Genomic DNA, 26,558 nt, shown 5'->3' on the forward strand with positions numbered 1-26,558 from the left:
AAATCAATCAATGTGATATACCACATTAACAAAATGAAGAATAAAAACCATGTAACGATTTCAATAGATGGAGAAAAAACTTCTGACAAAATTCAATACCCATTTATGACACAAATTCTCCAGAAAGAGGGTATAGAGGGAGACTATTTCAACATAATAAAGGCCATGTATACAAAGCTACAGCTAACATCATACTCAACTGTGAAACACTAAACACATTTCCTTTTAGATGAGGAATAAGAGAAGGATGTCCACTCTCACCACTTTTATTCAACATGGTTTTGGAAGTCCTAGCCATGGCAATCAGAGAAATGAAAGGAATCCAAGTTGAAAAAGAAGTAAAACTGTCATTGTTTGCAGATGACATACTACACACAGAAAATCCTAAAGATGCTACTAGAAAACTACTAGAGCTTGTCAATGAATTTGGTAAGGTTGCAGGATACAAAATTAGTACACAGAAATCTCTTGCATTTCTACACATTAACAATGAAAGATCAGAAAGGGAAATTGAAGAAACTAATTCCATTTACTACTGCATCAAAATGAATAAAACACCTAGGAATAAACCTACCTAAGGAAGCAAAAGACCCACACTCTGAAAACTATAAGATGCTGATGAAAAAAACTGAAGACGACACAGACAGATGGAAAGATATACCATGTCCTTGGACTGGAAGAATCAATACTGTTAAAATGACTATATCACCCAAAGCAGTCTACAGATTCATTGCAATCCCTATCAAATTACTACTGGCATTTTTTACGGGATTAGAATAAAAAATTTTACAATTTGTATGGAAACAGAAAAAACCCCAAATAGCCAAAGTAATCTTGAGAAAGAAAAACAGAGCTGGAGGAATCAGGCTCCCTGGCTTCAGAGTGTACTACAAAGCTATAGTCATCAAAACATTATGGTACTGGCACAAAAAGAGAAATATAGGTCAATGGAATAGGAAAGAAAACCCAGAAATATACCCACACACCTATGATCAATTAATCTATGATAAAGAAGACAAGAATACACAGTAGAGAAAAGACAGTCTCTTCAATCAATGGTGCTGGGAAAACTGGACAGCTACATGTAAAAGAATGAAATCATAACATTCTTTAATACCACAGACAAAAATAAACTCAAAGTGGATTAAAAACCTATATGTAAGACTGAATACTATAAAACTCTTAAAGAAACATAGGTGGAACAGTCTTTCATATAAATTGCATCAGTATCTTTTTCAATGCATCTCCTAGAGTAATGGAAATAAAAATAAAAAAATGGTATCTAATTAAACCCAAAAACTTTTGCACAGCAGAGGAAACCATAAATGAGACGGAAAGACAACCCACAGAATGGGAGAAAATATTTGCAAACTATGTGACTGACAGGGGATTAATCTCCAAAATTTGGCTAACAACTGATGGCTCAATATAGAAACAAACAACCCAATCCAAAAATGGGCAGAAGGCCTAACTAGACATTTATTCAATGAAGATGTACATATGGCCAAGAGTCACATGAAAAAGTGCTCAACATCACTAATTATTGAAAAGTAAAAAAGTGTTAGTTGCTCAATCATGTCTGATTCTTTGCGACCCCATGCACTGTAGCCCGCCAGGCTCGTCTGTCCATGGAATTCTCCAGGCAAGAATACTAGAGTGGGGTAGTCATTCCCTTCTCCAGGGGATCATTGCTGCTGCTGCGGTTGCTAAGTCGCTTCAGTCGTGTCTGACTCTGTGCCACCCCATAGATGGCAGCTCATCAGGCTCCCTGTCCCTGGGATTCTCCAGGCAAGAACACTGGAGTGGGTTGCCATTTCCTCCTCCAATGCATGAAAGTGAAAAGTGAAAGTGAAGTCGCTCAGTCGTATCTGACTCTTAGCGACCCCATGGACTGCAGCCTATCAGGCTCCTCTGTCCATGGGATTTTCCAGGCAAGAGTACTGGAGTGGGGTGCCATCGCCTTCTCCGCAGGGCATCATTAGAGAAATGCAAATCAAAACTACAATGAGGTATCACCTCACACCAGTCAGAATGGCCTTCATCAAACAGTCTACAAACAATATATGCTGGAGAGGATGTGAAGAAAAAGGAACCCTCCTACACTATTGGTGGGAATGTAAATTGGTATAGCCACTATGGAGAACGGTATGGAGGTTCCTTAAAAAACTAAACATAGAACTACCATATGATTCAGCAATCCCACTCCTGGGTGTGTATCTGGGGAAAATCATGGTTCGAAGGGATACATTCACCCCAATGTTCACTGCAGCTCTGTTTACAATAGCCAAGATATGAAATCAACCTACATGTCCATCAACAGATCAATGGATAAAGAAAATGTGATAGATACATGCACAAGAATATTACTCAGCTATAAGAAGAATGAAATAAGTTATTTGCAGCAACACTGATGGGCTTGGAGATTATCATATTAAGTGAAGTAAGTCAGAGAAGGACAAATATCATATGATATCACTTATATGCAGAATCTAAAAGATACAAATGAACTTATTTACAAAACTAGAATAGACTCACAGACTTAGCAAAGAAATTTATGCTTACCAAAGGGGAAGCATGGGGGAGACAGATAAATCAGGAGTCTGGGATTGACATATATACACTACTATACCATTCCCTTCTCTAGGATCTCCCAACCTAGGGATCAAACCTGCATCTCTTGTATTGGCAGGCAGATTCTTTACCACTCAGTTACCTGGAGAGCCCTATATATATACAATGGGCTTCCCATATATACAGGAGATAATGAACGAGGACCTACTATATAGCACAGGGAAGTCTACTCAATATTGTATAATAACATAAATGGGAAAAGAATTTGAAAATGAATAGATGTATGTATAACTGAATCATTTTGCTGTACCCCTGAAACTAACCCAATATTGTAAGCCAACTATATTCCAATATAAAATAAAAACTTAAAAAAAAACGTTCCTGGAGAAAAGACAGGGAAAACATTCTGTTTGAACTGTCTAATAATGTGCCCAATGACATTCACGGTAGCTTAGTTGAGAGTATTAACAGTATTACTTTACTCTTTCTGGAACTTTTAATATGTGTGATCGTCCAAGGAAGGCAGGGTGGGGATTATCATCTCTATTTTATCGGTGAGAAAACAGGTTCAAGGACAGGAAATGCCTTGTTCCAGGTCACAGAAAGAAATGGGACCTGGGCTGAGGTCTTTGGACTCTACGTCCAATGATTTGGTTACACCAGTGCGGTTTCCTTCAGTTGTCATGACTGTCCCCCCGCAGATCTCCATGTCACTTACTGGTGTTCAATAGCTCAAAGCCTTCTTTGTTTAATTTCCTTGGCCAGAGTCCCTAGTCCAGGCTGGTTACTTTTATCGGTCTCCAGTCGATCATGCCTGACTTAACAAACATTCTCACGCTGTCCTCAAGTTCCATCCTTGCTCAAGAGACTCCAAGGGCAACCATGAACCTTTGGGTATGAATTCTGGCTAGGAGATTTATGAACTGGGTATTTGTATATACAACTTTTAACTTACTAGATTCTTGGGTATTTGATCTTTAAAATGGGAATAAGATGATCAACCCTACAAGAACTATGAGATTTAACTGAGATTTTACTTAAAGTGCTTTATGGCCACGTCTGTCTCACCTGATCCTACTCCCTGACCTTGCATCGAATCTGACGTATTTTGCTTGGCTTGCAAGGCCTTTGGAAACCTCGTCCCTTTCAAGCCACACAGAGCACACAAGGGCCAACATCACACTCTTTGGTGCTGGGCTACTTTCCAGTGAATTTTCTGGTCTTAGTTGTCTCTCGCCTTGAAAATCCCTGTCAAAGTGTGGTGCTGAATCATGGAATAAGGGTCAGAAAAAGCTGAAGATCCTAATAGTCCAGCTCTTCTGAATCACACCCCTTGGGTGGTACTGGTAGAAAAGCATGAAACAACATTTTTCACAAGCTCTGCTATTATTACACCCCCTTCTGCACCGCCGGTACACAGTAGCTATAAATTCTAAGCTTCTTGAAGCCAAGAGAGGTTACAGGGTCTTTGTTGCTATCACATTTTTTAGCACAGATTTAGGCACCTAATAGGACTTAACATCAGTACTTCTGTGATTGAAGAGACAATTCCGTGCTCAGCTTTCTCGTTCTCAAACTCCACCTGCACCAACATCACCTGGATCGCTGGTTCCCACCCCCAGAGTCTCTGACTCAATAGGTCTGGGGCAGTGCCTGGGAATTTATATTCCTAACATGTTCCTAGGTGATTCTGGTGTTGCTGGTCTGGGGACTACAACCTGTCTCCGTTCAAGTCTGGCCTAAAGACCAGCAGCATCAGCAGCACACGGGAACCTGTAAATTGCAGTGGCTCAGGCCACCACGTGTTCGCTCTGCTGTAGCTTTGTCCTGGGCCTCCATGTGAACCCGGCTCTCACCCCACCCAGAGCCCCCCTCCTGTGCCCCTCCCTCAGTCCTTCCTATACTCTGGAGGATCGGCCTTCTCAAGTCACTGGGTGATGCTTGTAGAAATGCAGTTTCCTGGTCCTCTTCACCTGTTGAGTCCCAGTCTCTGAAGGTGGGGCCCCAGGATCTGCTTTTGAGCCAACACTGCCTTGTTTAAGGATGCACCTTCTGGAATTATTTGCTAAAGTAGGAATTGGTTTGTTGGTAAGTTATTTACCAAACACTTAGCGCTGCCAGGACCTGGAGTTGGGGGGGAGCTGAGAGATGCATGATCTGGCCCTCAGAGAGCTTTTAGCATGTGGAGAAGACACTTTAGTGAACAAGTCACGGTGTGATAGACGCACAGGAAGCCAAGTCATGAAGGTGCTCTCTGCTCATACACACCCGTGTTCGGGTGAAGTCCTGCTAAACGTCTCTATACCAAGGGGATGAGACTGGGAGGCGGAAGGTTGGCTGCTCTTTTCTCCTTTCTACTGTGAAGGATTTTGCTTGTTGACCATGAGTGGGATCTCCTGAGTCTTGCCTTGACGCTAGTTGGGAGAGCCATGGACATTTCCCAGGTTTCCTGGCCTTCAGAGTGGCAGGTGCCACCTTTCTCTGCATATCCCTCTTCCCTGGGTACTTGCCTTTTTCTCTGTGTGGTCCCTTGGTGGATGTTGGAAAATCATGTTGCTGTCTCAGGCTGTCACCAATGAGGAAGGAGTTTGGAAAGCAGAGGGGAGCTTTGAAGGTGTTGCCATGGGAGAGAGCTCAGCCTCTGGCAAGAGCCTGGTGCAGAACCGGCTACGTAATTCAAAGGTCCAGGGCAAAATGTAAATGTGGGTCTGCTTAGCCAAAAATTAAGACTTTTGAGATGATGACAGAATAGCATTAAACCAAGGTGGTAGCCCACGTGACTGCATAGGGCCCATGCCCAGGAGTCGTCTCAGCCCGGGAAATGACACAGACTATACTTGCAAATAACTTGCCTGTCAGGGGATAAGATGGTCTGTGTAGGAGAGAACTGGGAGAAGAAGAAAATAAAGGAGGCAATGCCCTATTTTTCTCAACATGGCTTAGAGGATTTACTTGAGTAGAACTGTGTCTGAGTTTACTTGAGTTTAACCCTCTCTCACTGCTCCTAGAGAAGAGGGTGGGGTGCTCTGGGGCATATGAATCCTGGTCCCTATCCAAAGGGGCCTTGGAGCCTGTTTCTGTTGAGAACCTGGGACCAAGGCCAAGGAGCCAAGCTGGGATTCCAGGGGAACGGGATGCTTAGGCTCAGGAATGGTGGTGGATACTCTGACCCCCGCCCCAGGCTCTCTGTCCTGCCTTCCTGGTCCTCACATCAATCTTTCCCCCTGCTTTCTCTGCTCTCTGCCTGCCCTGTGCCAGGGTAGCCACAGACTGGTTGAGCACCCATGTCTCTTGGGGAGTTTAAAAACAAAAGAACCATCAGATGAGCTGAACAGGTCTTTGGTGGAGCCAGGAGCACAGCTAAAATATGTCTAGGTTCAGAGGTTAAGAATTGGACCCCAGAGCCAGGACAACTGTCCCTTGACAAAATAATGCTGCCTTGGTTCCTCCCACATGATGCTAGGTCACTTCAGTCATGTCCAACTCTGTGAAACACTATGAAAATTGCTCCTTCCTTGGCCCAACTTAGAGGTTCTGATGGAGCTGCTCTGGACTGTGGCCTGTGGCCACTGGGGTTTTTAAGTGCTCTGCTGCCCTGGTAACTAGACTTGCAATCATTTTGAAATATATGGAAACATCAAATCACTGTGCTGTGTACCAGGAACTAATAGTGTTATAGGGCACTTATATTTCAAGAACAAACAAACACTCGTAGAAAGAGACCAGATTTGTGGTTGCCAGAGATGGGGAGCAGGTGGGTGGCTGGATGAAGGTGGTTAAAAGATACAAACTCCCAATTATAAGATAAATAAGTACTAGGGATGTGATGTACAACACAATAAATATAATTAACACTGCTCTACATTATATATGAAAGTTAAGGGAGCCAATTCTCCAAGTTCTCATCATGAGGAAAACATTTTATTTTTTCTATTTCTTTAATGTTGTATTTATATGAGATGATGGATGTTCACTAAACTTATGATCATCATTTCATGAAGTGTGCATGCCAGGCATTACGCTGCACCCCTTAAACTTACACAGAGTGGCGGGTCACTTGTATCTCGTTAAACTGGAAGAAAAAACTGCTCTGCTGTCTGATTTGCTCTCTTCCTGCCCCCATGACTCTCCTTATCACGTCTGCCGAGGCCACACCACAAGGGACAGTCTCTCTCTAGCATTCTGGTGGGCCAGCAAGTAGTGGGGACAGGAGTGAGAACCACCCCGTCCCCATCCCATTCCTGGCTCTGCCATGAAGGGTGGAACCTCACCTCAGCACCAAAACCCACCTGCTGTTTGCTCTCACCAACTCAATGGACATGAGTTTGGGTAAACTCCAGGAGTTGGTGATGGACAGGGAGGCCTGACCTGCTGCAGTCCATGGGGTCGCAGAGTCAGACCCGACTGAGCGACTGAACTTAACTGAGTTAGAGGACCATCTGGCTTCTCTGCACGTGCTCCCTGCATTTCTCTGTGTTGGGCTTTCTCCGTCTTCTTTATTGCTTATTGCAGGCGTCTACCCGGTCAGGACTTCCTGCACGCGGGTCTTGATGGAGCTTCCCTTCCTGCCCATTTGTCTGTCCGCCTGCGGCAGTGGCTACAACCACCATTGCCCTCCCAGCCCTCCACACCCTGGCCACCCCGCACCCGACAGCCTTCGAGCTCATCCTGTACCTGCTGGTGCGGCACCCCTGCAGCTCCTCACCTCTCGTCACTCTTCTCGGCTGGACCAGCGCTGCCTGTGCCCACGGAGCCGGGGAGACGGGCTCTGGGCCCAGGGCAGCGGGGGCGGAGGTGCTGGCCACCATCCGCTGCCTCACGCCTCCTCCCCAGGGCCAAGGCCGCCCACTCGGCAGGCTTCCGGGGCCGGTGCAAAACCTTACTTGTTTGCCAGCTATTTCCTGTTAAGTGGTTTCATTTTTCTTTATCTAGTCTCCTTGGGGGCACAGGCTGGGGCGCAACAACCCTGAGAATGAGGCAAACCTTTTCAAGGATCCTCTGTGCCTCCTGTACATGCCCCTCCTGCCTCCAGGCGCCACGGGATTTTCATTGTAGCCGAATCAGGCCCACTGCCCCTCATCAGAATCCACTGGGGGACTGAGGGTGGCAGGGCCTCGTAGTGTGGTAGAGTGACTCTACTGGGAGTCAGAAGAATAGAGCCCAGGAAATGGATACCCAGCTGTCTTCAACTTGCGCTGCCCATTGGAACCACACCAGGAGCTTTGAGAAATACGTGTTCCCAGACCCACTGCTGACTTAATTGGTGTGGGGGAGGGGCTGGGCATCCCGGATTAAACACTGCTAGCAGTGATTTCAAAGTCTGGATCTTGATCCAGCAGCATCCATATAATCCAAGAGTTTGTTAGAAGCTCAGATTCTTGGCTCTACCCTGATCTACTAAATCAAAATCCTGGAGTTGAGGCCCAGGGATCTGGGTTTTGATAAGCACCGTAGATGACTCTTTAAGGCACAAGGGTTTGCAAATGGGGATGTATTGCAGTATGCAAACAAAGGGGAAGGGATGGTTGCAGAGAGCATCCTAAGTCTACACCAGTGGTTCTCAAAGTGTGGTCCCTGGACCAACAGCATCAACATCATCTGGGCACTTGTTAGACATGCAAACTCACAGGCCCTTCACCAGATCTATTGAATCAGAAACTCTGGGCATGTTGGACATGCTTTCTCAGTGGTTCTGATGCGTGCTTGAGTTTGAGAGTCACTGGTCTCCCATCTACTTGCCTTACTTGAGACCGTTACATGATTTGTGTCTACATTGCAGAGGCTCTGTAGGGAAAGAATGGCAGCCAAGGACAATTGTAGAGGCTTGACACTATTACCCATAAAATGATTGCATGCTTAGGGTGAGGTGGTGCGTCTGTTCTGACGAGTTCTTTCCTTAATCACTCTTCAGGGAATGTCTGTTGGGGGAGGCTACAGGCAGGAAGTTTTGGAGGCAGGATTCTGTGAGCTGCCCACCCCTCCCTGAGCACCTGTGTGTGTATTATATGTATATGCCTGTGGATGTGTAACAGGTTTTAAGTTCCCCCAGAATGAGTGCATGGGCTCTGTAGAGAGAGAGAGTGGACACAGAGGGCTCAGTTATTTTCCAGGGCTGCTGTGTGCCCACCTGTGGGGTAGTTCTGTGAATAATAGAGACAGAAACAATAACAACCGTGTGTGTACCTGCAGATTACTCTCATGTGTATGTAGGAATGTACAAGTGCATGTGTGTGCATGTATTGCGTATCTGTATGTACATGTGAATATGTACATACTTCTGTGTTTAGCATATGTGTATACATCTATGTGTGTTTATATGTGTGTATGTGAGTGTGTGTTACAACCACGATCCTCACGGGACTTATAATCTAATTGGAGAGGAAAAATACCTTTAATTGAAGCAGAGTACAGTTGTGCCCTGGGCTTCACGGTATTGACTTTAAAGAAGCCATCGTTTAAACTTTTGAAGAAATTATCCTAAAACAGGTGACGCTCTTCTCTGGTGAGGCAGGAAGAGGAAGGATGGGGTAGTTCAAATGGGGAAGGGAGGGGGCACCTTTAGTGCACCCCCGTGGGTGCCCAGCCCATCCTTTCCTCAGCATCTTAAAGCCACGGAAGGGTTCTGAGCTGGCCCCACTGGCCCAAGTCGCCACATTTTAAAGAAGACCCCTGAGACGATGCTCAGGCTCTGCTGGATGTTCCCAGTCACTGTGACTCTGCCTGGGACTGTGGCTTCTCCATCTCTCCAGTGCCTACGGCCCCTGCATGGACTGATCTGTTTCCAGGGCTTCTTAAGCAGCCTTCACATGAACACTGCTCTTAGGTGGGTACAGTCCTCATTTTGTAGACGATGGACCGCAGGCTCCAAGACAACCCCCCAGCCGGTAGGTAATAGAGAGGGGCTCAAACCCAGGCTCATCTGAATTCAAAGCTGAGACCTTTTCATACCAACCTCCTGGCTCACCAACAAGGTTTGATGACTGTAGGAGGCTACGTGGATTTATTATGTTTCTTGTAGGCTCATGGTCTTTCTGGACTCAGTTCATATCCTCAATTCCTACATCTTTCATTTTTGGAAATGTTCTTTCCCAACTTTCTGCAATCTCAACAGTAACAAAAATTTCCTTGCATTTCTGCATTTCACCAGAGATTCTAAAAACATCTTAAAGGCAGAAATAAAACCTATGTTCATTATTGTTTTTCTTCTGGGAGTTAAAATAGGTTCAACTAACTTGCAAGCCAGATTCAAAATTCTCAACTCTGTCTCTATCTCTCTGTCCATCTTCTATCTCTCTGTGTATTATCGTCTATCTCACTTTTGAGTGTGACCAGAATGCTTCCAAATGCTAGTGGAGGCAGACGGAATGCTCTCAGGCTTTATGGGTTGATCCTGCCCCAATTCTGGGGTCACTCTGAGCTCTGACAGGGCTGAGCAGAGCACACACTATGCCCTGCCCATTTTATAATTTTTCTGACTGAGAATTGAGCTAATCATGTGGCTTAGTCCCTGCATATTATCTTCTTGGTCTGTGCAGGGCCCTTCTCTTGAATGTATGAGGGTCTGTATGTATGTCTTTTCATTATTATACTCCACTCTCTTTTCCCTCTCGTACTCCAAGTGCCATTTTTTGTTTGTTTGCTTGCATCCTTGAAAAATATGTGCTGCTGGTTTGTGTGCGTGCATTTTTAATGTATGAAATGGGTATTGATTTTACATGTCCTTTTCCTATTTGTGCTATCACTAGGTTTTTAGGATCTATCCATGGCTATACGTGCGGTCCTGGCCTTCAGCCTGCTGTGCTGGCTCCCAGGTGTGTAGCAGCCTCCTTGGCCTCTGCTTTCTCTCCAGCTCTCTCCAGTGCATCCCAGGCTGTGGTGAACAGCCCTGCTGGGAACCGTTTATACTCTGGAGTCGAACTTCTTGGTCACGAGGGGTCTTAATACTCAACGTGAGTGAGTTCTGAGGACCTTTGCGCCCCACGTGGCAGCAGTGAGCAATTTCCCACCAACAATGAGGACCCAGAGTTTGCTCCATGAGTGCTTGAGAAGAACCCGGTCTCTATTTGAGAACACACTTTGGGGGAGGTGTTGAGTGGGAGGGTTTGGAATCCTACGTGTATTTAAGAGCTCATACTTATTAATTCAATTGTTCATAGCCTTGATATCTCTGCTCATTTTTTTTTTTTGTTCTCTTGATATATCAGTTTCTGAGGCTTTGATACAATTATTAATTTAGTGACAATCATTAATTTGTTTGTTTCCCCCTTCAGTTCAGTCAGTTGTTGCTTGGTGTATTTTGAGGCTGATGGCTTAGCACACAACAGTTGATGATGACTGTGTACTTTTGCCCTATTCTTCTTTTTACATCATTCTTTATACTTTTTTTTTTTGCCTTAAATTTCACTTTTCAAGGTGTTATGATTGATATCCTAGCTTTTTCTTTTTTAGATCTGGATTTGTTTATCTTATTCCATCCTCTCACATTCAAACATTTATGCCTTTCTGTTTTAAATGTGTTTACTGTAAATAGCAAATTGTTAAGTCTCAAAAAAAGTGCAGCCTAACAGTCTCTGTATTCCGTGGTGAATCTAATAGTTAACTTTTTTTTGGTCAATTAGGTACTGTCATATTATATCTAATTTCTACCTTCTGTCCTTCCGTTTATTTTTTTGTGCTTACTATTTTTTTTTTTTTGGAAAAGGAGACTTTCTATAATATTTTCCTCCTTTTCTGCTTTCCATTGTAAAGATAATTTTCTTCTGGTTCAAAATTTGCAATTCTGATTTTGTTCTCATGGTGGTTGCCCTTATCACCCATGTTTATTCCTCCTTGTGGACTTTGTAAACTTACCAATTTTTGCACAAGCTAAGTACTATAATAGGTGCTCATGCCTCTCTCTCTATCCCACCCCCTGCCATCATTTAATATTCCACTTCTAGGTCTATGTCTTCCACTTTTCCCCTTTGGTCCTGATGATGGATAAACACATTTGGTCATGTCACATTTTTTGTCTTTTGCAGCATTTCCTGGTTTCATTTTTCTCCCTTGTTTGGATGCTTCCACTCAGATTGTTTTCAGTGCAGGCGTCTGTGGGTGAATCTTATGCCTGAGGACACTTTTGTTATTCTCTTTAATGCCTCCTGTGTGAAGAGTAGTATCCAGGCAGCTTCGCTGGGTTGAATATTTTGGACCTAGTCTTGGTTAGGAGTCTCTGGTTAGGAAGTCTACAGTATTTCTCTTTTCTCACCAAACTGACTTGTCAGTGGAGTACTGGTCAGCTGGCCATCTGGGAAAACTCAGATTTGTGGCCTATTGATTTCTGGAGTGTAAATACTCCCATCCTGGCCGATTTCCAGCTATCTAGGCAATGCCACTAAGTGAGACCCTGGAAGGATGTGTTCACAGAGGGATATGTATAACCAGAGCTCAGCAGCTGCTTGGAGCTGGTTCCTCTCTCCATTGTTGACACAGAAGTGAAGGGCTGTGTTGCATGGGCTTCCCTAGTAGCTCAGCAGTAAAGAATCCCCCTGCCAGTGCAAGAGATGTGGATTTGATCCCTGGGACAGGCAGATCCCCTGGAGAAGGAAATGGTGACCCATACCAGTATTCTTGCCTGGGAAATCCCATGGACAGAGGACCCTGGCAGGTTGCAGTCCATAGGGTCTCAAAGAATTGGATACGCCTTAGTGACTAAACAAAAACAAGTAGAAGAACTACTTGGGTAGCCTCTAGATGTTGTACATTTCATAACTCAATTCTTTTTTTAAATCCCATCTACTTCTACCTTGCTTGGTACCTTGGGCCAACTCAACTTGCTTTACAGTGGAGGATATTGAAATATTTAGAACAGCTGAACGGATTTGTTAGTGGTCAGTAATCAGAATGGCATGCATGTAGAGGGTTTTCTGCTCTTAATAAAACCAGATTATAACACTTTAGTGGAAAATGCACGAAAAGTGCTATTTTAATAGTGCTATGTCATCACTTGGAGGTTCTGGGCAGCTGAGAGAGCTGCGAACATAAACAGCCTTCTGGTGAAATTCCCGGATGCTGGACCCTCAGAGAGTCATAACTCCCTGGTCATGAAAATAGAGCCTGAGACCTTCTTGGCCTCCAGGTGTGATCACAAACTCAGAGGTAGCCTCTGGAGTGTGACTTGCTCCCATTTCCTATGTGGGCATTTGTTTCCAGAGGTGCACAATTTTCCTGGAGAAGCTATAATTGGTTGGGTATAATCGGGAAGAGAGGTAGGCAGCCCAGGATTCTTGGGCTGGTGGAAAAGGACTGGGATCCTAGGGCTGACACAGGAAAGATAAATGTAGAAAAATAAACGCAGACACCAGCTTTTGCTAAATATTAGATTTATAAAGAGTTTGTCCCCTGCACCTTGCTTCCTTTCTTCATCTTCTGCCTTAGATCACCCCATCATGCTATCCAGGAAGGATGGAGGGCATGGGCACTGTAAGTCCATCCCTGTTCTTGGAGGGGACGGGTGGGAAGGCTGAGCCACATGCCTTTCCACAGAGGGGTCCTGTGTTTTAGGAGCTCAATGTTACAACCAGAGCAACTGAATAACAAAGCGTTGTTCAAGCTGTTCTGGATTAGTCATTTTAGGGTGCATGACTATACCCTAAAAAATGGGATGAGTTGTAATAACCAGCATTTCAACTCAAATAGAAAACAATGACTATGGTCATTTCTGTATACTTCCCTTTATAAGCAAATCAAATCTTCTGATAACTTTCAACCTATCTGACTCTTTGCGACCCCATGGACACCAGGCTCCTCCGTCCATGGGATTTTCTAGGCAAGAGTACTGGAGTGGGTCGCCATTTCCTTCTCCAGGGAATCTTCCCAACCCAGGGATGGAACCCAGGTCTCCTGCATTGTAGACAGACGCTTTACCGACTGAGCCACCAGGGAAGTCCTTTCTAGAGAGGAGGACTTTTATTGTTTTGCACTTTATATCATACAGTCATTACAATGAATACATAGCTGTTTCTTTCTCATTGTTAAGACAGAATGTGTGGCAAGTGATCCTGTGGAAAAAGGTAAGAGTGTATCTTATTTGTTCATCCTCAAGATATATGCTTTTCAAATATACGTTTGATCATAAAAAACCTCTCAAATGAGCACTGTGTGGACAATGTAGGTGAGCCCCATTTTTAAGAAAACCCACACCAAATTGCAAGCTTAATTATTTAATGAGTATGCTTATGAACATTATAAAAGGAAACACATTTGTTTAAAAATATGATTTAAACGTTGAGAAAGATCACGTTTCATTTGATGACATTACTAGTAACATTTGTGATGTAAAGGATGGCATGTTGTCATTTCCAGTGAACTTAGGTTATAACCCCAAGTCAGAGAACATCACATGTGTTCATCTGTGCTCAGTCGCTCAGTTGTGTCCGACTCTTTGTGACCCCATGGACTGTAGCCCGCCAGGCTTCTCTGTCCATGACATTTTACAGGCAAGAATACTGGAGTGGGTTGCCATTTCCTCCTCCAGAATATCGCATGACTTGAGAGTAAATCTCCACACAACATTAAAATTGTCCTGCTTCTCCTGGTAGCCCTTTCATCTTTTACTTAACTTAAAATCATTATGAAGAAAGCTGAGCGCCAAAGAATTGATGCTTTTGAACTGTGGTGTTGGAGAAGACTCTTGAGAGTCCCTTGGACTACAAGGAGATCCAACCAGTCCATTCTGAAGGAGATCAGACCTGGGATTTCTTTGGAAGGAATGATGCTAAAGCTGAAACTCCAGTACTTTGGCCACCTCATGTGAAGAGTTGACTCATTGGAAAAGACTCTGATGCTGGGAGGGATTGGGGGCAGGAGGAGAAGGGGATGCCAGAGGATGAGATAGCTGGATGGCATCACTGACTCGATGAACGTGAGCCTGGGTGAACTCCGGGAGTTGGTGATGAACAGGGAGGCCTGGTGATGGACAGGGAGGCCTGGCGTGCTGCGATTCATGGGGTCGCAAAGAGTCGGACACGACTGAGCGACTGAACTGAACTGAACTGAAAGTCATTATTTATTGGTTATGTTGATTTGTCAGTTTAAAGGAAAGAGAAGAATCAATACTTCTGAGGTGGAAGGGACTGCAGGGCCCCTCTCTGTCATGAAACCAGTAAGAAATTGGAGCTGAGAAGGGGGATGGACCCACCTGAGTGGTTGGAGTTCACTCATGGCAGAGCTGGAGGCAGATCCGCCCGTGGCCTTGTTGGCTGATTTCCTGATACTGTACATCACTGCACTAAATGACGATGACAATGTCACCCATCTCTGTCCCCTTCCTGGTGAGTTGTCCTTAAGGATGTGGTTTATTTTGCAGAAGAGGGAAGCTTCTCCTCAAAGGGAGCTCTTACAGAGTGAACTATAGGTACAGAGTTGAAAGTAACCATATTATTGACAAATATTGTGCATCTTGGAACCGAGAGCTTCCTGAATAGTGACTGCACGCATATTTCCCTGTTCTTGGGAATAACTAGGGTGTAGGCTTGCTTGGGGGCAGAATCACAGAACAGACAGGAGAGCTTAAGTGGCTTTCAGCTTGGGAACCTGGACACCCTGCCAAAGGCTGAATTTACAGGGACATGTATTGGAAAGGGCAACTTAGGAGACATCATAGGCCTGGTACTTTGTGATGGTCGATGCTCTTCTGTTTTTCTCCTGGGACAGGTGGTAGATGCGGTTGGCCTCTGGGTAAGTGACTCTACTGAGTGGGAGCTTGTAGATGGCGGGGTTGTTGGTCGTCAGGAGCAGGAAGGTGAGGGCAGAGAAGCAGAAGGGCCAGGTGCAGGGTGGTAGTCCACACTGGGGGGAGGGGAACACAAGAGGAGTCTTGGTTACGTCAGATGCCCGTGCTCGTTTCATCAGCCTTTCTCAACCAGCTACCGTCCTGGGTGGAGAAGGGGAGGCTTTGTGGGCACTGATTGCAATAGTAATTAATTCATGATCAATATAAATCAAATTGTGCTGGGGGGGGGGGGAGGTGTGTGTCAGTCTGCATTGACAAGCACATATTCTTCAAAATGCAGAACCCTACCAGAACCCTCTTATAACATGCCTCTATGTAGAAGACACATTTCTTCTTGGGTGTCTGGCCAGGCTCTGCCTCCTCACTATAGGACTTGTGGCCATTCCTCACCTTCTCCTCACCTCTCCAAGCCCCTGTTGAAGGAACAGCTTTGGCAGCCATTTTTATTTTGTTGTTGTTCAAAACCTTTTTCTCTTTGTTCCTATCTGCTTGGGCTAGAGATAAACACGTAGCTCAAATACAGCTTCCCTTAGGCAGACAAACTGGGAATAGAATCTCCCTCTTGAGAGTCTGAACTAAGAGACACAGAGACTGTGTTCAAAGGCTCTCGATCAGGAAAAACTCGAGAGCCAGCCAGTGCTGGGTGGATATTTGGGGGCCTGTGTGCAGCAGAAGAAACCCATTCCAGAGAGACAGAGGAACAGAGCAGACGTATGGAGAGAGGCAGAGATGTCACATCTGGGTCCCAGGGAGCTAAGACCAAGAGGAACTGAGCCTCTCCTCAAGGGTGCTCCCATCCCCAACAGCCTCTCTCCTGATGTTCCTCTGGTTTTTATTCCTTAAATTGCCCTGAGCCTTTTAAATACCCCTCCTCATTCTTCATTTGGGATAACCTCAATAGCTTTTTAGCAAAGAGCCTGAAAATCCAACTATGAAGCAAATCAAACCAATGCCCCTTCTCCTCCACACACCCTTTTATCATAAGCAGTACAAACCTCAGGAAATGCCATTGGAGGAATGAGGCCAGGTATGTGCGCATGCTCAAAGATGGCCCTGCTGGGTGGGACTTAAGGAGCAATGAAGCCTTAAGGAACACCCACGACTCATGATTTCCACTCTGTGAATCTTTCCAAAGCCCTGCTAAGGCTGTGTGGGGTGTTTCAAGTCCTACAGTGGGAAGGATGTGGCTGGGAGTTCCACAGACCCAGATCCAAATCTCAGTTCCAGTCACCTTTGTGGGAGCCATTTCCTCTTTCTGAAAACTATTTCCTCAAGAAGAAAATAGGCATAAAGCTATCTACTCAAAGAGTTGGTGCCTCGTGCATACTAAGTGCTCAATAAATGGTCTTCATTTGTGGTCACTGTCGTCCAGCAGAGGGCAGCCCTGTGAAGTTATGGGGCTGCACATGCTGAGGCTGATTAGAAAGCAAAATTGTGCAGCTCTTCAGTGCTCTCTTCTGTGGAGGTGTGAACAGTCTCATAAATGCCATTCAACACTTTTATACCCTGCTCCTCAAGGAGACTGGGAATTCCTTCAGAGTGAATTAATAGCCTGCATTTATTTGTATCCCTGAGAGTGGACAGCCACAGTATCTTAAACATAGTATGCACACAGAAAGTAAACATGATTTTGTTTTGAAAAATGTCTAGATTGAGTGGTGTAACCTGTAACTTCTCTGCACATAGAGGAAGGGGCCATTGACCCCAAGCAATCAGGAGCCAAAGCCTCCTGTTTGCATCATTTCCTGGTCTGAGGAAGGACACATAGCTGTTGGATGGACAATTAGGTGAAAGGATGGGGGCAAGAAGAGATGAAAAAGCCTGGAGCAGACAGGAGCCTCAGACATCAGGCTTCATCCTGTTTCTGGTGATTGGCTAGTTAGCCCCAGCTCTAATGTACCCCAAGGTGGGGGCTCACTACCTGAGAGTTTCATTCATTCCACATTTCTTGAGCACCTACTATGAGCTGAGCACTGTAACAGGCACTAGAGATAAAGATAGGAATACAATCAGGCCCCTGTTCTGAAGGGGCACAAGGGCTGAAGGTGGAAGAGGACTGGTGTGTACCAGACTTGTCACAGTGTCGTTTGTATGCACTTTGTCATATGTCAAATGTCATATGTCATATGTCAAGTGTCATAGCAGATATGCACACAAAATGTGATGGGGCCCAGAGAAGGGACTTAATCCAGCAGGGCACACAGGATGGTATCAGGGAGGTTCAGTTCTATTGCTTAAAAATTTCCTTCCTATGCTATGTCCAAACCACCCAATGTCACTGAGGGTGGAGGAGAGATTTAAACAGGTGTTAGTGAAATTTCCATCTGGTTGCCTGTGATGAGCCTTCAATGCTTATGGAGGGGGAGGCATCAACTGTAGGCTGAGCCCCATGTGCTCTGCAATGGGGCCTGGGCCCCAATGTGTATATAGGGCTGGGGCTGGCCATATGGCTCCCCTGGACTTCACAGGTCTACATTGGTGCTGAGACAAACAAAGGTTCTCAGACTGCCACGCAAGTGCTCAGCCACCAGCTCTGGCTTCTCTTGGACTTGGCTCCCTGTCATCCCAGAAACCTTGCCTCATGACACCAGACCCAGCAGTTGCTGTGGAATGAACAAAGATGTACACTGGCCCACAAGTTAACTGGGTGTTGATCCAGAAACATAAGGGAAAAATTAAATAATCATGTTTTAAAATTAGTTGTGGAGGAGCTTGACTTACAAGAAACTTACAAAATATGAGTCTGATTTATAAGATCATGCTCTTCACACTGTCCTTCCACCTGCCCCCTGACCACAGGATCTGATGGACTAACGTGGACATTTCTACTTTTGAGGCCTGGCTCCTTCTGTCTAGTAGATGCTGAGGAAACTGTGTTTTGAGACAGTTCAGTTGAGTTCAGTTGCTCAGTTGTGTCTGACTCTTTGCGACCCCATGGACTGCAGCATACCAGGCTTCCCTGTTATTCCAACTCCTGGAGCTTACTCAAACTCATGTCGACAGAGTCGATGATGCTATCCAACCATCTCATCATCTGTCGTACCCTTCTCCTCCCACCTTCAATTTTTCCCAGCATCAGGGTCTTTCCCAATGAGCCAGTTCTTCACATCAGGTGACCAAAGTATTGGAGTTTCAGCTTCAGCCTCAGTCCTTCCAATGAATATTCAGGACTGATTTCCTTTAGAATGGACTGACTGGTTGGATCTCCTTGAAGTCCAAGGGACTCTCAAGAGTCTTCTCCAACACCACAGTTCAAAAGCATCAATTCTTTGGTGATCAGCTTTCTTTATAGTCCAACTCTCACACCCATACTTGACTACTGGAAAAACCATAGCTTTGACTAGATGGACCTTTGTCAGCAAAGTAATGTCTCTACTTTTTAATAAGCTGTCTAGGTTGGTCATAGCTTTCATTCCAAGGAGCAAGGATCTTTAATTTCTTGGCTGCAGTCACCATCTGCAGTGATTTTGGAGCCCCAAACAATAAAGTCTGTCACTGTTTCCACTGTTTCCCTATCTATTTGCCATGAAGTGATGGGACCAGATGCCATGATCTTTGTTTTTTGAATGTTGATTTTTAAGCCAACTTTTTCACTCTCCTCATTCACTTTCATCAAGAGGCTCTTTAATTCTTCACTTTCTGCCATAAGGGTGGTGTCGTCTGCATATCTGAGGTTATTGATATTCTCCTGGAAATCTTGATTCCAGCTTGTGCTTCATCCAGCCCAGCATTTCTCATGATGTACTCTGCATGTAAGTTAAATAAGCAGGGTGACAATATACAGCTTTGACGTACTCCTTTCCTGATTTGGAACCAGTCTGTTGTTCCATGTCCAGTTCTAACTGTTACTTCTTGACCTGCATACAGATTTCTCAAGAGGCAGGTCAGGTGGCCTGGTATTCTCATTTCTTTAAGAATTTTGCACAGTTTGTTGTGATCCACACAGTCAAAGGCTTTGGCATAGTCAATAAAGCAGAAATAGATGTTTTTCTGGAACTCTTTTGCTTTATTGATGATCCAAAGGATGTTGGCAAGTTGATATCTTGTTCCTCTGCCTTTTCTAAATTCAGCTTGAACATCTAGAAGTTCATGGTTCACGTATTGTTGAATTCTGGCTTGGAGAATTTTGAGCATTACTCTGCTACTGTGTGAGATGAGTGCAATTGTGTGGTAGTTTGAACATTCTTTGGCATTGCCTTTCTTTGGGATTGGAATGAAAACTGACCTTTTCCAGTCCAGTGGCCACTGCTGAGTTTTCCAAATTTGCTAGAATACTGAGTGCAGCACTTTCACAGCATTATCTTTTAGGATTTGAAATAGCTCAACTGGAATTCCATCATCTCCACTAGCTTTGTTCATAGTGATGCTTCCTAAGACCCACTTGACTTCTCATTCCAGCATGTCTGGCTCTAGGTGAGTGGTCACACCATCACGGTTATCTGGGTCCTGAAGATCTTTTTTGAACAGTTCTTCTGTGTATTCTTGCCACCTCTTCTTGATATCTTCTGCTTCTGTTAGGTCCATACCATTTCTGTCCTTTATTGTGCCCATCTTTGCATGACATGTTCCCTTGGTATCTAATTTTCTTGAAGACATCTCTAGTCTTTCCCATTCTATTGTTTTCCTCTATTTCTTTGCATTGATCACTGAGGAAGGCTTTCTCATCTCTTCTTGCTATTCTTTGGAACTCTACATTCAAATGGGTATATCTTTCTTTTTCTCCTTTGCCTTTTGCATCTTTCTTTTTCAGCTATTTGTAAGGCCTCATCAGACAACCATTTTGCCTTTTTGCATTTCTTTTTCTTGGTGATGGTCTTGATCACTGCCTCCTGTATAATGTCATGAACTTCCATCCATAGTTCTTCAGGCACTCTATCAGATCTACTCCCTAGAATATATTTGTCACTTCCACTGTATAATTGTAAGGGATTTGATTTAGGTCATACCTGAATGGTCTAGTGGTTTTCCCTATTTTCTTCAATTTCAGTCTGAATTTGGCAATAAAGAGTTCATGATCTGAGCCACAGTCAGCTCCTGGTCTTGTTTTTGCTGACTGTATAGCGTTTCTCGAACTTTGGCTGCCAAGAATATAATCAATCTGATTTCAGTATTGACCATCTGGTGATGTCCATGTGTAGAGTCTTCTCTTGTGTTGTTGAAGAGGGTGCTTGCTATGGCCAATGCGTTCTCTTGGCAAAACTCTGTTAGCCTTTGATCTGCTTCATTCTGTACTCCAAGGCCAAATTTGCCTGTTACTCCAGGTATCTCTTGACTTCCTACTTTTACATTCCAGTCCACTATAAAGAAAAGGACATTTTTTGGGTATTAGTTCTCGAAGGTCTTGTAGGTCTTTATAGAACCATCCAACTTCAGCTTCTTCAGCATTACTGGTTATGGTATAGGCTTGGATTACTGTGAAATTGAATGGTTTGCCTTCAAACTATTCAGTTGAATGGAAATGAACAGAGATCATTCTGTTGTTGAGATTTCACCCAAGAACTGCATTTCGGACTCTCTTGTTGACTATGATGGCTACTCCATTTTTTCTAAGGGATTTTTGCCCACAGTAGTAGATATAATGGTTATCTGAGTTAAATTCGCCCATTCCAGTCCATTTTAGTTCACTGATTCCTAAAACGTCTATGTTCACTCTTGCCATCTCCTGTTTGACCACTTCCAATTTGCCTTGATTCATGGACCTAACATTCCAGGTTCTTATGAAATATTGCTCTTTACAGCATTGGACTTTACTTCCATCACCAGTCACATCCACAACTGGGTGTTGTTTTTGCTTTGTCTCCATCTCTTCATTCTTTCTGGACTTATTTCTCCACTGATCTCCAGTAGCATATTGGGCACCTACCAACCTGGGGAGTTCATCTTTCAGTATTCCTATCTTTTTGCCTTTTTATACTGTTCATGGGGTTCTCAAGGCCAGAATACTGAAGTGGTTTGCGTTTCCCTTTTCCAGTGGACCACATTTTGTCAGATCTTTCCACCATGACCCGTCTTTCTTGGGTGGCCTTACATGGCTCATAGTTTCATTGAGTTAGACAAGGCTGTGGTCCACTGTGATTAGATTGGTTAGTTTTCTGTGATTTTGTTTACTATTGTCTGCCCTCTGATGGAGAATGATAAGAGGCTTATGAAGTGAAGTGAAGTCACTCAGTCATGTCCGACTCTTTGCGACCCCATGGACTGTAGCCTACCAGGCTTCTCAGACCATGGGATTTTCCAAGCAAGATTACTGGAGTGGGGTTGCCATTTCCTTCTCCAGGGGATCTTCCTGACCCAGGGATTGAACCCAAGTCTTCTGCATTGTAGGCAGACGCTTTACCCTCTGAGCCACTAAGGAAGCCCAGAAGAGGCTTATAGAAGCCTCTTATGGGACAGACTGACTGTGGGGAAACTGGGTCTTGTTCTAATGGGAGGGGCCATGTTCAGTAAATCTTTAATCCACTTTTCTGTTGATGGGCAGGGCTGTGTTCCCTTCCAGTTGTTTGACCTGAGACCAAACTATGGTGGAGGTAATGAAGACAATGGTGGCCTCCTTCAAAAGGTCCCATGCACGCACTGCTGCACTCAGTGCCCCCAACCCTGCAGCGGGCCACCACCGACCCACACGTCCGCCAGAGACTCCTGGACACTCACGGGCAAGTCTGGGTCAGTTCCTTGTGGTGTCACTGCTCCTTAAGATCATGTATTTAAAGAAATGAAGAGCTTCCCTGATGGCTCAGTGGATAAAGAATCTACCTTTTCAATATTTCACATGTAGTCTTGCAGGGATTGCAGTATCTGGGTGAGGTGCTTAATCATCCTAGCAACCCACAGTGGAGGATGCAAATGATTTGAGACAAGAGAGATGGATTGGGGAGGGGTTCTTGGAAGAGGGGCTTAGGGAGCCGAGAGAACATGGGGGAGGGTGTGAGGCATGTCCGTAGCCCTGTTGACTCACCACAGACAACATGTTAGCCAGGGCGGTACCCAGGTAGGCTGTAAACAGTGCTGCAAGAGAACAAAGAAATCGTCAGGAAACCAGCAGTGCCTCAAGTTTATACATTCTCTCCCCATACATTTTATGCCACAAATGCTATCTCTTGGGTTAAAAAAAAAATTGAGTTACATTTCCATTGCTTGGCAGCTTTGAAAAGTGTTAAATTCCACGCAAATGCCGGCATAACGAAGACAGCAGATGAACTTTGTTAAAAAGGACCAGAATTTAGCTGTTACAGTTCTCCTGGGTCCTACCACCTTGCATTCTAGCAAAGGAACATTTAGCAGCATAAACCATAAATGAGCGTTTTACTATACAGCCAAGGCGTGTGGATCCCAGAACTCCCTGCTGGGATATTTCATCACAAGTTATTAACATAATATGGGTTTCCAGGGAGGAACAGCATTCTGTAGGCTTGAGGAAGACCAAATATGCTTGCTGGGCTTTGCATGTTGAGGGCATCGCCAGGCTAGCCACTGGGGAGACCCAAGAGCTGGTGGGAGGTCAGGGTCTGTGAAAATGGGCCACCGTAATTGGGATTTGCTTCTGTACCCTCAATTTCTCCACTAAAAACATCCCAATGGTTCCTAGGATATTAACAACAGCAAACCTTTATTAGAGAGTCACTGAACAGCCCGGCCACACACCTACAAGGACTATTTGAAGGTCTTATGGTCAATGTTCAGGTGTTTAAGGTTAACTGCTGTATCTGATGTAAATCACCCAAATCTCCATATAAAGATTAATTTACACAAGAGTTGCTTCAATCACCAGCCTGGAAAGCAGGAATCACAGACAACAAATGAACAACCTCCATCAAAAACTCTGTCTTTGTGTGGCTGAACATTTGCATTCAGTGAAAATAGTTTTTAAAGTACTAATCACTAAAGGACTATTCAAAATAGTTTAAAATAAAAATCCCTTTATAAAGAAAACAAATCCTCCCATTTATCTTTGGAGGCTCAGCAAAAGTTTTGCAGGGTGGTTTCCCTGTGGGCATAGACGCTGGTGTCATTTGAGGTGGATAGGGAACTCTGCTGGCGGTACCCACCACAGGCAATGGCGAGGAGGTGCGTCTGCCAGGTGATGACATAGAACATGCCTCCTATGGCGATGCAGGCCAGTGAGCTGTTGAAGCCACACAGTCCGAAGTAGATGGAGTCAAAGGGCGTCGCGAGAGTGAGAGCTGGGGGAGAAGACAGGCTGAGTGCTGTGTGGGGTCGAGCGGGCCCACTAGCCCTGAAGTCCCCCACCGTCCTCAACTCAGACAGTTATCAGTACCCACAAAGTATTTATGAAAAGGACTCCTGGCTATTCAGTGGGAAAACATCTAAAGGAGACAAATGGTTTTAGAGTCACATGCATATCAGTGGTCCAGCTGGTATGGGTATTAGACTCTTGAGTAATGATCTGAAGTATGATTGAGCAGTGCCAGAAGAAGGAGGGTTAAGGTATCAACCTGAATGTTCTCTCGTGGAGAACAAGCTTCTTATCATGATTAGAGGTAAGGCTTACAATATAAACATGCCTGGAACAAGATCCTCCCAAGCTTTTAGTTTATCCAGAGGTGTAAGTGACCAGAGCTTTTCTCAGGGATGGGGTTTGCTCAGTGGAGCAGGAGGGCACAGCACCCAAAATGCTAAGACCAGGTGATGTGGAAGGAGGAAGAGTTTACAGGAATAAGCAGGTGGAGCAAGAAGACACGTCAGCATTTTCTTTGGAGCTGGCCCCGGGCACAACATTCTTGCAGCCCATTAATAAGGGACCCATTCATAAGGCCCATTAACTAAGTTAATTAATAATGACACTAACCTGCTAACATCCCAATGGTGGATCCAATCGCAGCATGCAAGCAAATAAGAGGCGATGATATGAACAAAGCTATGAGGAAAATGCCTCCAGTCCAGGGGTTATCGCAGCCGTACACTTGGCCGATTCCAACAGGGATGGCTCTCAAAAGCTTCAGGTCCAACAGGATCACATGCAGTTACGGAGGCAAAAGAGACAACTTGAACAGGAAAATATTTTGTGCCAAACCCTCCATACTAACACTTTGCAACAGTTTTCCAAGATATTTTCAAATAATTTCACTCTACAAGGAATACAAGATTTATTATTTTAATCTTGAGTTCTGAGAACAGTAAAGGGTTAAAAAATGTTGTTTCCTTTATTTAGAAACATGAGTGTAAGGCACTAAACTCCCAGGCTCCTCTGTCCATGGAATTTTCCAGGCAAGCATACTGGAGTGAGCTGCCATTTCTTACACCAGGGGATCTTCCCAAACCTAAGGATCAAACCCGTGTCTCTTGGGTCTCCTTCACTGGCAGGTAGATTCTTTACTGCTGCACTACCTGGGAAGCCCTTCAACCCTAAAACTCTCCTTTAAAGGGCCTGCGAAATAAAGCAAATTTTCCTTTCCTACCAATGCTTGTCTCTTGAGAATTGTCTTTTGAGTGATGAGCAACTGGACTTGGGTTTGGAAAAAAATCAGGGTGTTGATCATTAGAAAATTACTAGATGGCTAATCAGAGTTGGGATTGAAAAACTCTTGTAACTCTTGTGTTTTTTTTTTGTTTGTTTGTTTTAAGCTAAAAACATGCCTAGAAGGCCAAATATTAGATGGGAAGATGGTTCTTGGTGTTTTCAAGAGCAGCATGTCTGGGCCATGGTCATATTGGTGCAGTCGTCTCGATGAGCAGCTAGATTGTATCCACAGAGGAGCCCCTGGGCAGGTGGTGCCCTGGCTTGTGCAGGTTTTAGTGGTAAAGCCATCACGTGGTGGCTGATGGGGGAGTGCCCTGACGTGTCAAGCCTCTGTGTGTCTCAGGTAGTGAGCGTCTATAAATGAGAAAGGAAGTCCAGAGTCCAGTGCCTTGTGGGCACTTGCACACGTGCCCTGAAGTTTGGGAAAAGATTCTGGGCACATAGCCTTCCCCAGTGGCTGAGATTGGGTCTGTGTTTCGAAGGTTGGGACTTGAGCTAGGAAAACGCAGGAGGGGCTCTGGGCCTGCTGGGGGGTACTGGGTTCATCCTGCCTTTGTTTATAGTTCATAGTGAAGCAGGTCTTCCCACGTCCTCTGAAGCCTCCTCCTGGGGTGCTGAGGAGGGAGGTCTTGTGGCTGTAGGGCCCTCACCCCACATCCAGACAGGATTGCTGTGGTCTAGCGGGCAACACTCTGGGTTCAGTCCCCCCTTAACCTAGGACATAGAACAGGACAGGACTCAGACATTGCTATGTGGGGGACAGTGGGACAGGCAGAGTTCTGGACAGAGGCAGTAGCTGGGCGATCTGGTCCCCAGCCAGCTGCAGCCTCCAGCAGGCTCTCCCATCACCAAAGAGCAGGGGAGCTTGCAGAGCCTCAAAATCCTTGGGAGGCCTAGACCCTCTCTCTAACATCTACCGCTGTTTCACCAAACTCAAGGCTCTAATTATGATGGTCAAAATGACAAGACATTCTCATCATCATCATCCTAATACATTCAAAATTAGCCAGAAGAGTATTTCTCAAAGAATAATTACCAAACATTGAATTTGTCTTTCTTGGAACTTTGGGGGTTCCAAAGTATTTGTACAGTATTTTCCATTTAATATTTTTTTTTCTTACAAAATTCCTAGTTATTATTTCTATGGAAACTGTGGTTTGAAGAATGCAAAGTATCTCAAACTTGCCCTTTCTACCATCATCCCCCCTTAGCCATGCCAGTTAGAGCTGTTTTGACTTGAAAAGATACTGATTGGGTGAATATTGTGAAAGGGAAGCGTGAGGGTCTGAACTGCCAACATGGCCTGTTTCTCACCTTTGGCTCACGAAGGTATACACACACACACACACACACACACACACACACATACATGAACATCAACAAGCATGGGGCTAAAGTCAACTTGTCTCTTCCTAGATAATACATCTTGGGCAAATGCAGGGCTCTCTCTTCCATGCCATCCTGCTGTCTCCATGAACTGTCAGAGAAACTTGGCACCATTATTTCTGACACAAAGTCCCTTCAACAAGCCCAGGTGGCTTTGTGGTTAGATGATAGACTGCTAATAACAAATTTCAGAGCGAGCGCTAGTCCGCAGAGTCATTTAGTGTAACAGAGTAGAGGACCTCAGAGAAAACATGCCCAGTTTAAGAAAGAAGGCTGATGGGCACGTTTCTCCAGGCTGACTTAAAGCTTTTAGCGTAGGTTTTTTTTTTTTTTTTTTTAATCTATCTTGGC

At 44.7% G+C, this 26,558-nt stretch overlaps 2 protein-coding genes across 7 annotated transcripts in view; both read right to left on the reverse strand.

The window, feature by feature from the left end:
* Positions 1 to 7,703, reverse strand: part of SLC14A1 (solute carrier family 14 member 1 (Kidd blood group)) — a 56,871-nt gene extending 49,168 nt beyond the window's left edge. For 2 of the 6 annotated variants that reach the window (XM_044934549.2, XM_006075293.4), the window contains exon 1: positions 7,246 to 7,703. The gene's annotated coding sequence lies outside the window, so the exon portion shown is untranslated. The remainder of the gene's footprint in view (positions 1 to 7,245) is intronic. The other 4 variants (XM_044934548.2, XM_006075290.4, XM_044934550.2 and 1 more) reach the window with 3 other exon arrangements.
* A 6,842-nt stretch (positions 7,704 to 14,545) lies between these two features.
* The window catches only part of SLC14A2 (solute carrier family 14 member 2), a 70,769-nt gene continuing 58,756 nt past the window's right edge, over positions 14,546 to 26,558 (reverse strand). The window contains exons 16-19 of the mRNA XM_025273500.3: positions 24,150 to 24,297; positions 23,389 to 23,523; positions 22,299 to 22,348; positions 14,546 to 15,399 (exon numbers count right to left, since the gene is read on the reverse strand). Coding sequence (XP_025129285.3) covers positions 15,199 to 15,399; positions 22,299 to 22,348; positions 23,389 to 23,523; positions 24,150 to 24,297 — 534 coding nt within the window. The 3' untranslated portion in view covers positions 14,546 to 15,198. The remainder of the gene's footprint in view (positions 15,400 to 22,298; positions 22,349 to 23,388; positions 23,524 to 24,149; positions 24,298 to 26,558) is intronic.

The sequence above is a fragment of the Bubalus bubalis genome, chromosome 22 (genome assembly GCF_019923935.1).
Source record: "Bubalus bubalis isolate 160015118507 breed Murrah chromosome 22, NDDB_SH_1, whole genome shotgun sequence".
Lineage (NCBI taxonomy): Eukaryota > Metazoa > Chordata > Mammalia > Artiodactyla > Bovidae > Bubalus > Bubalus bubalis.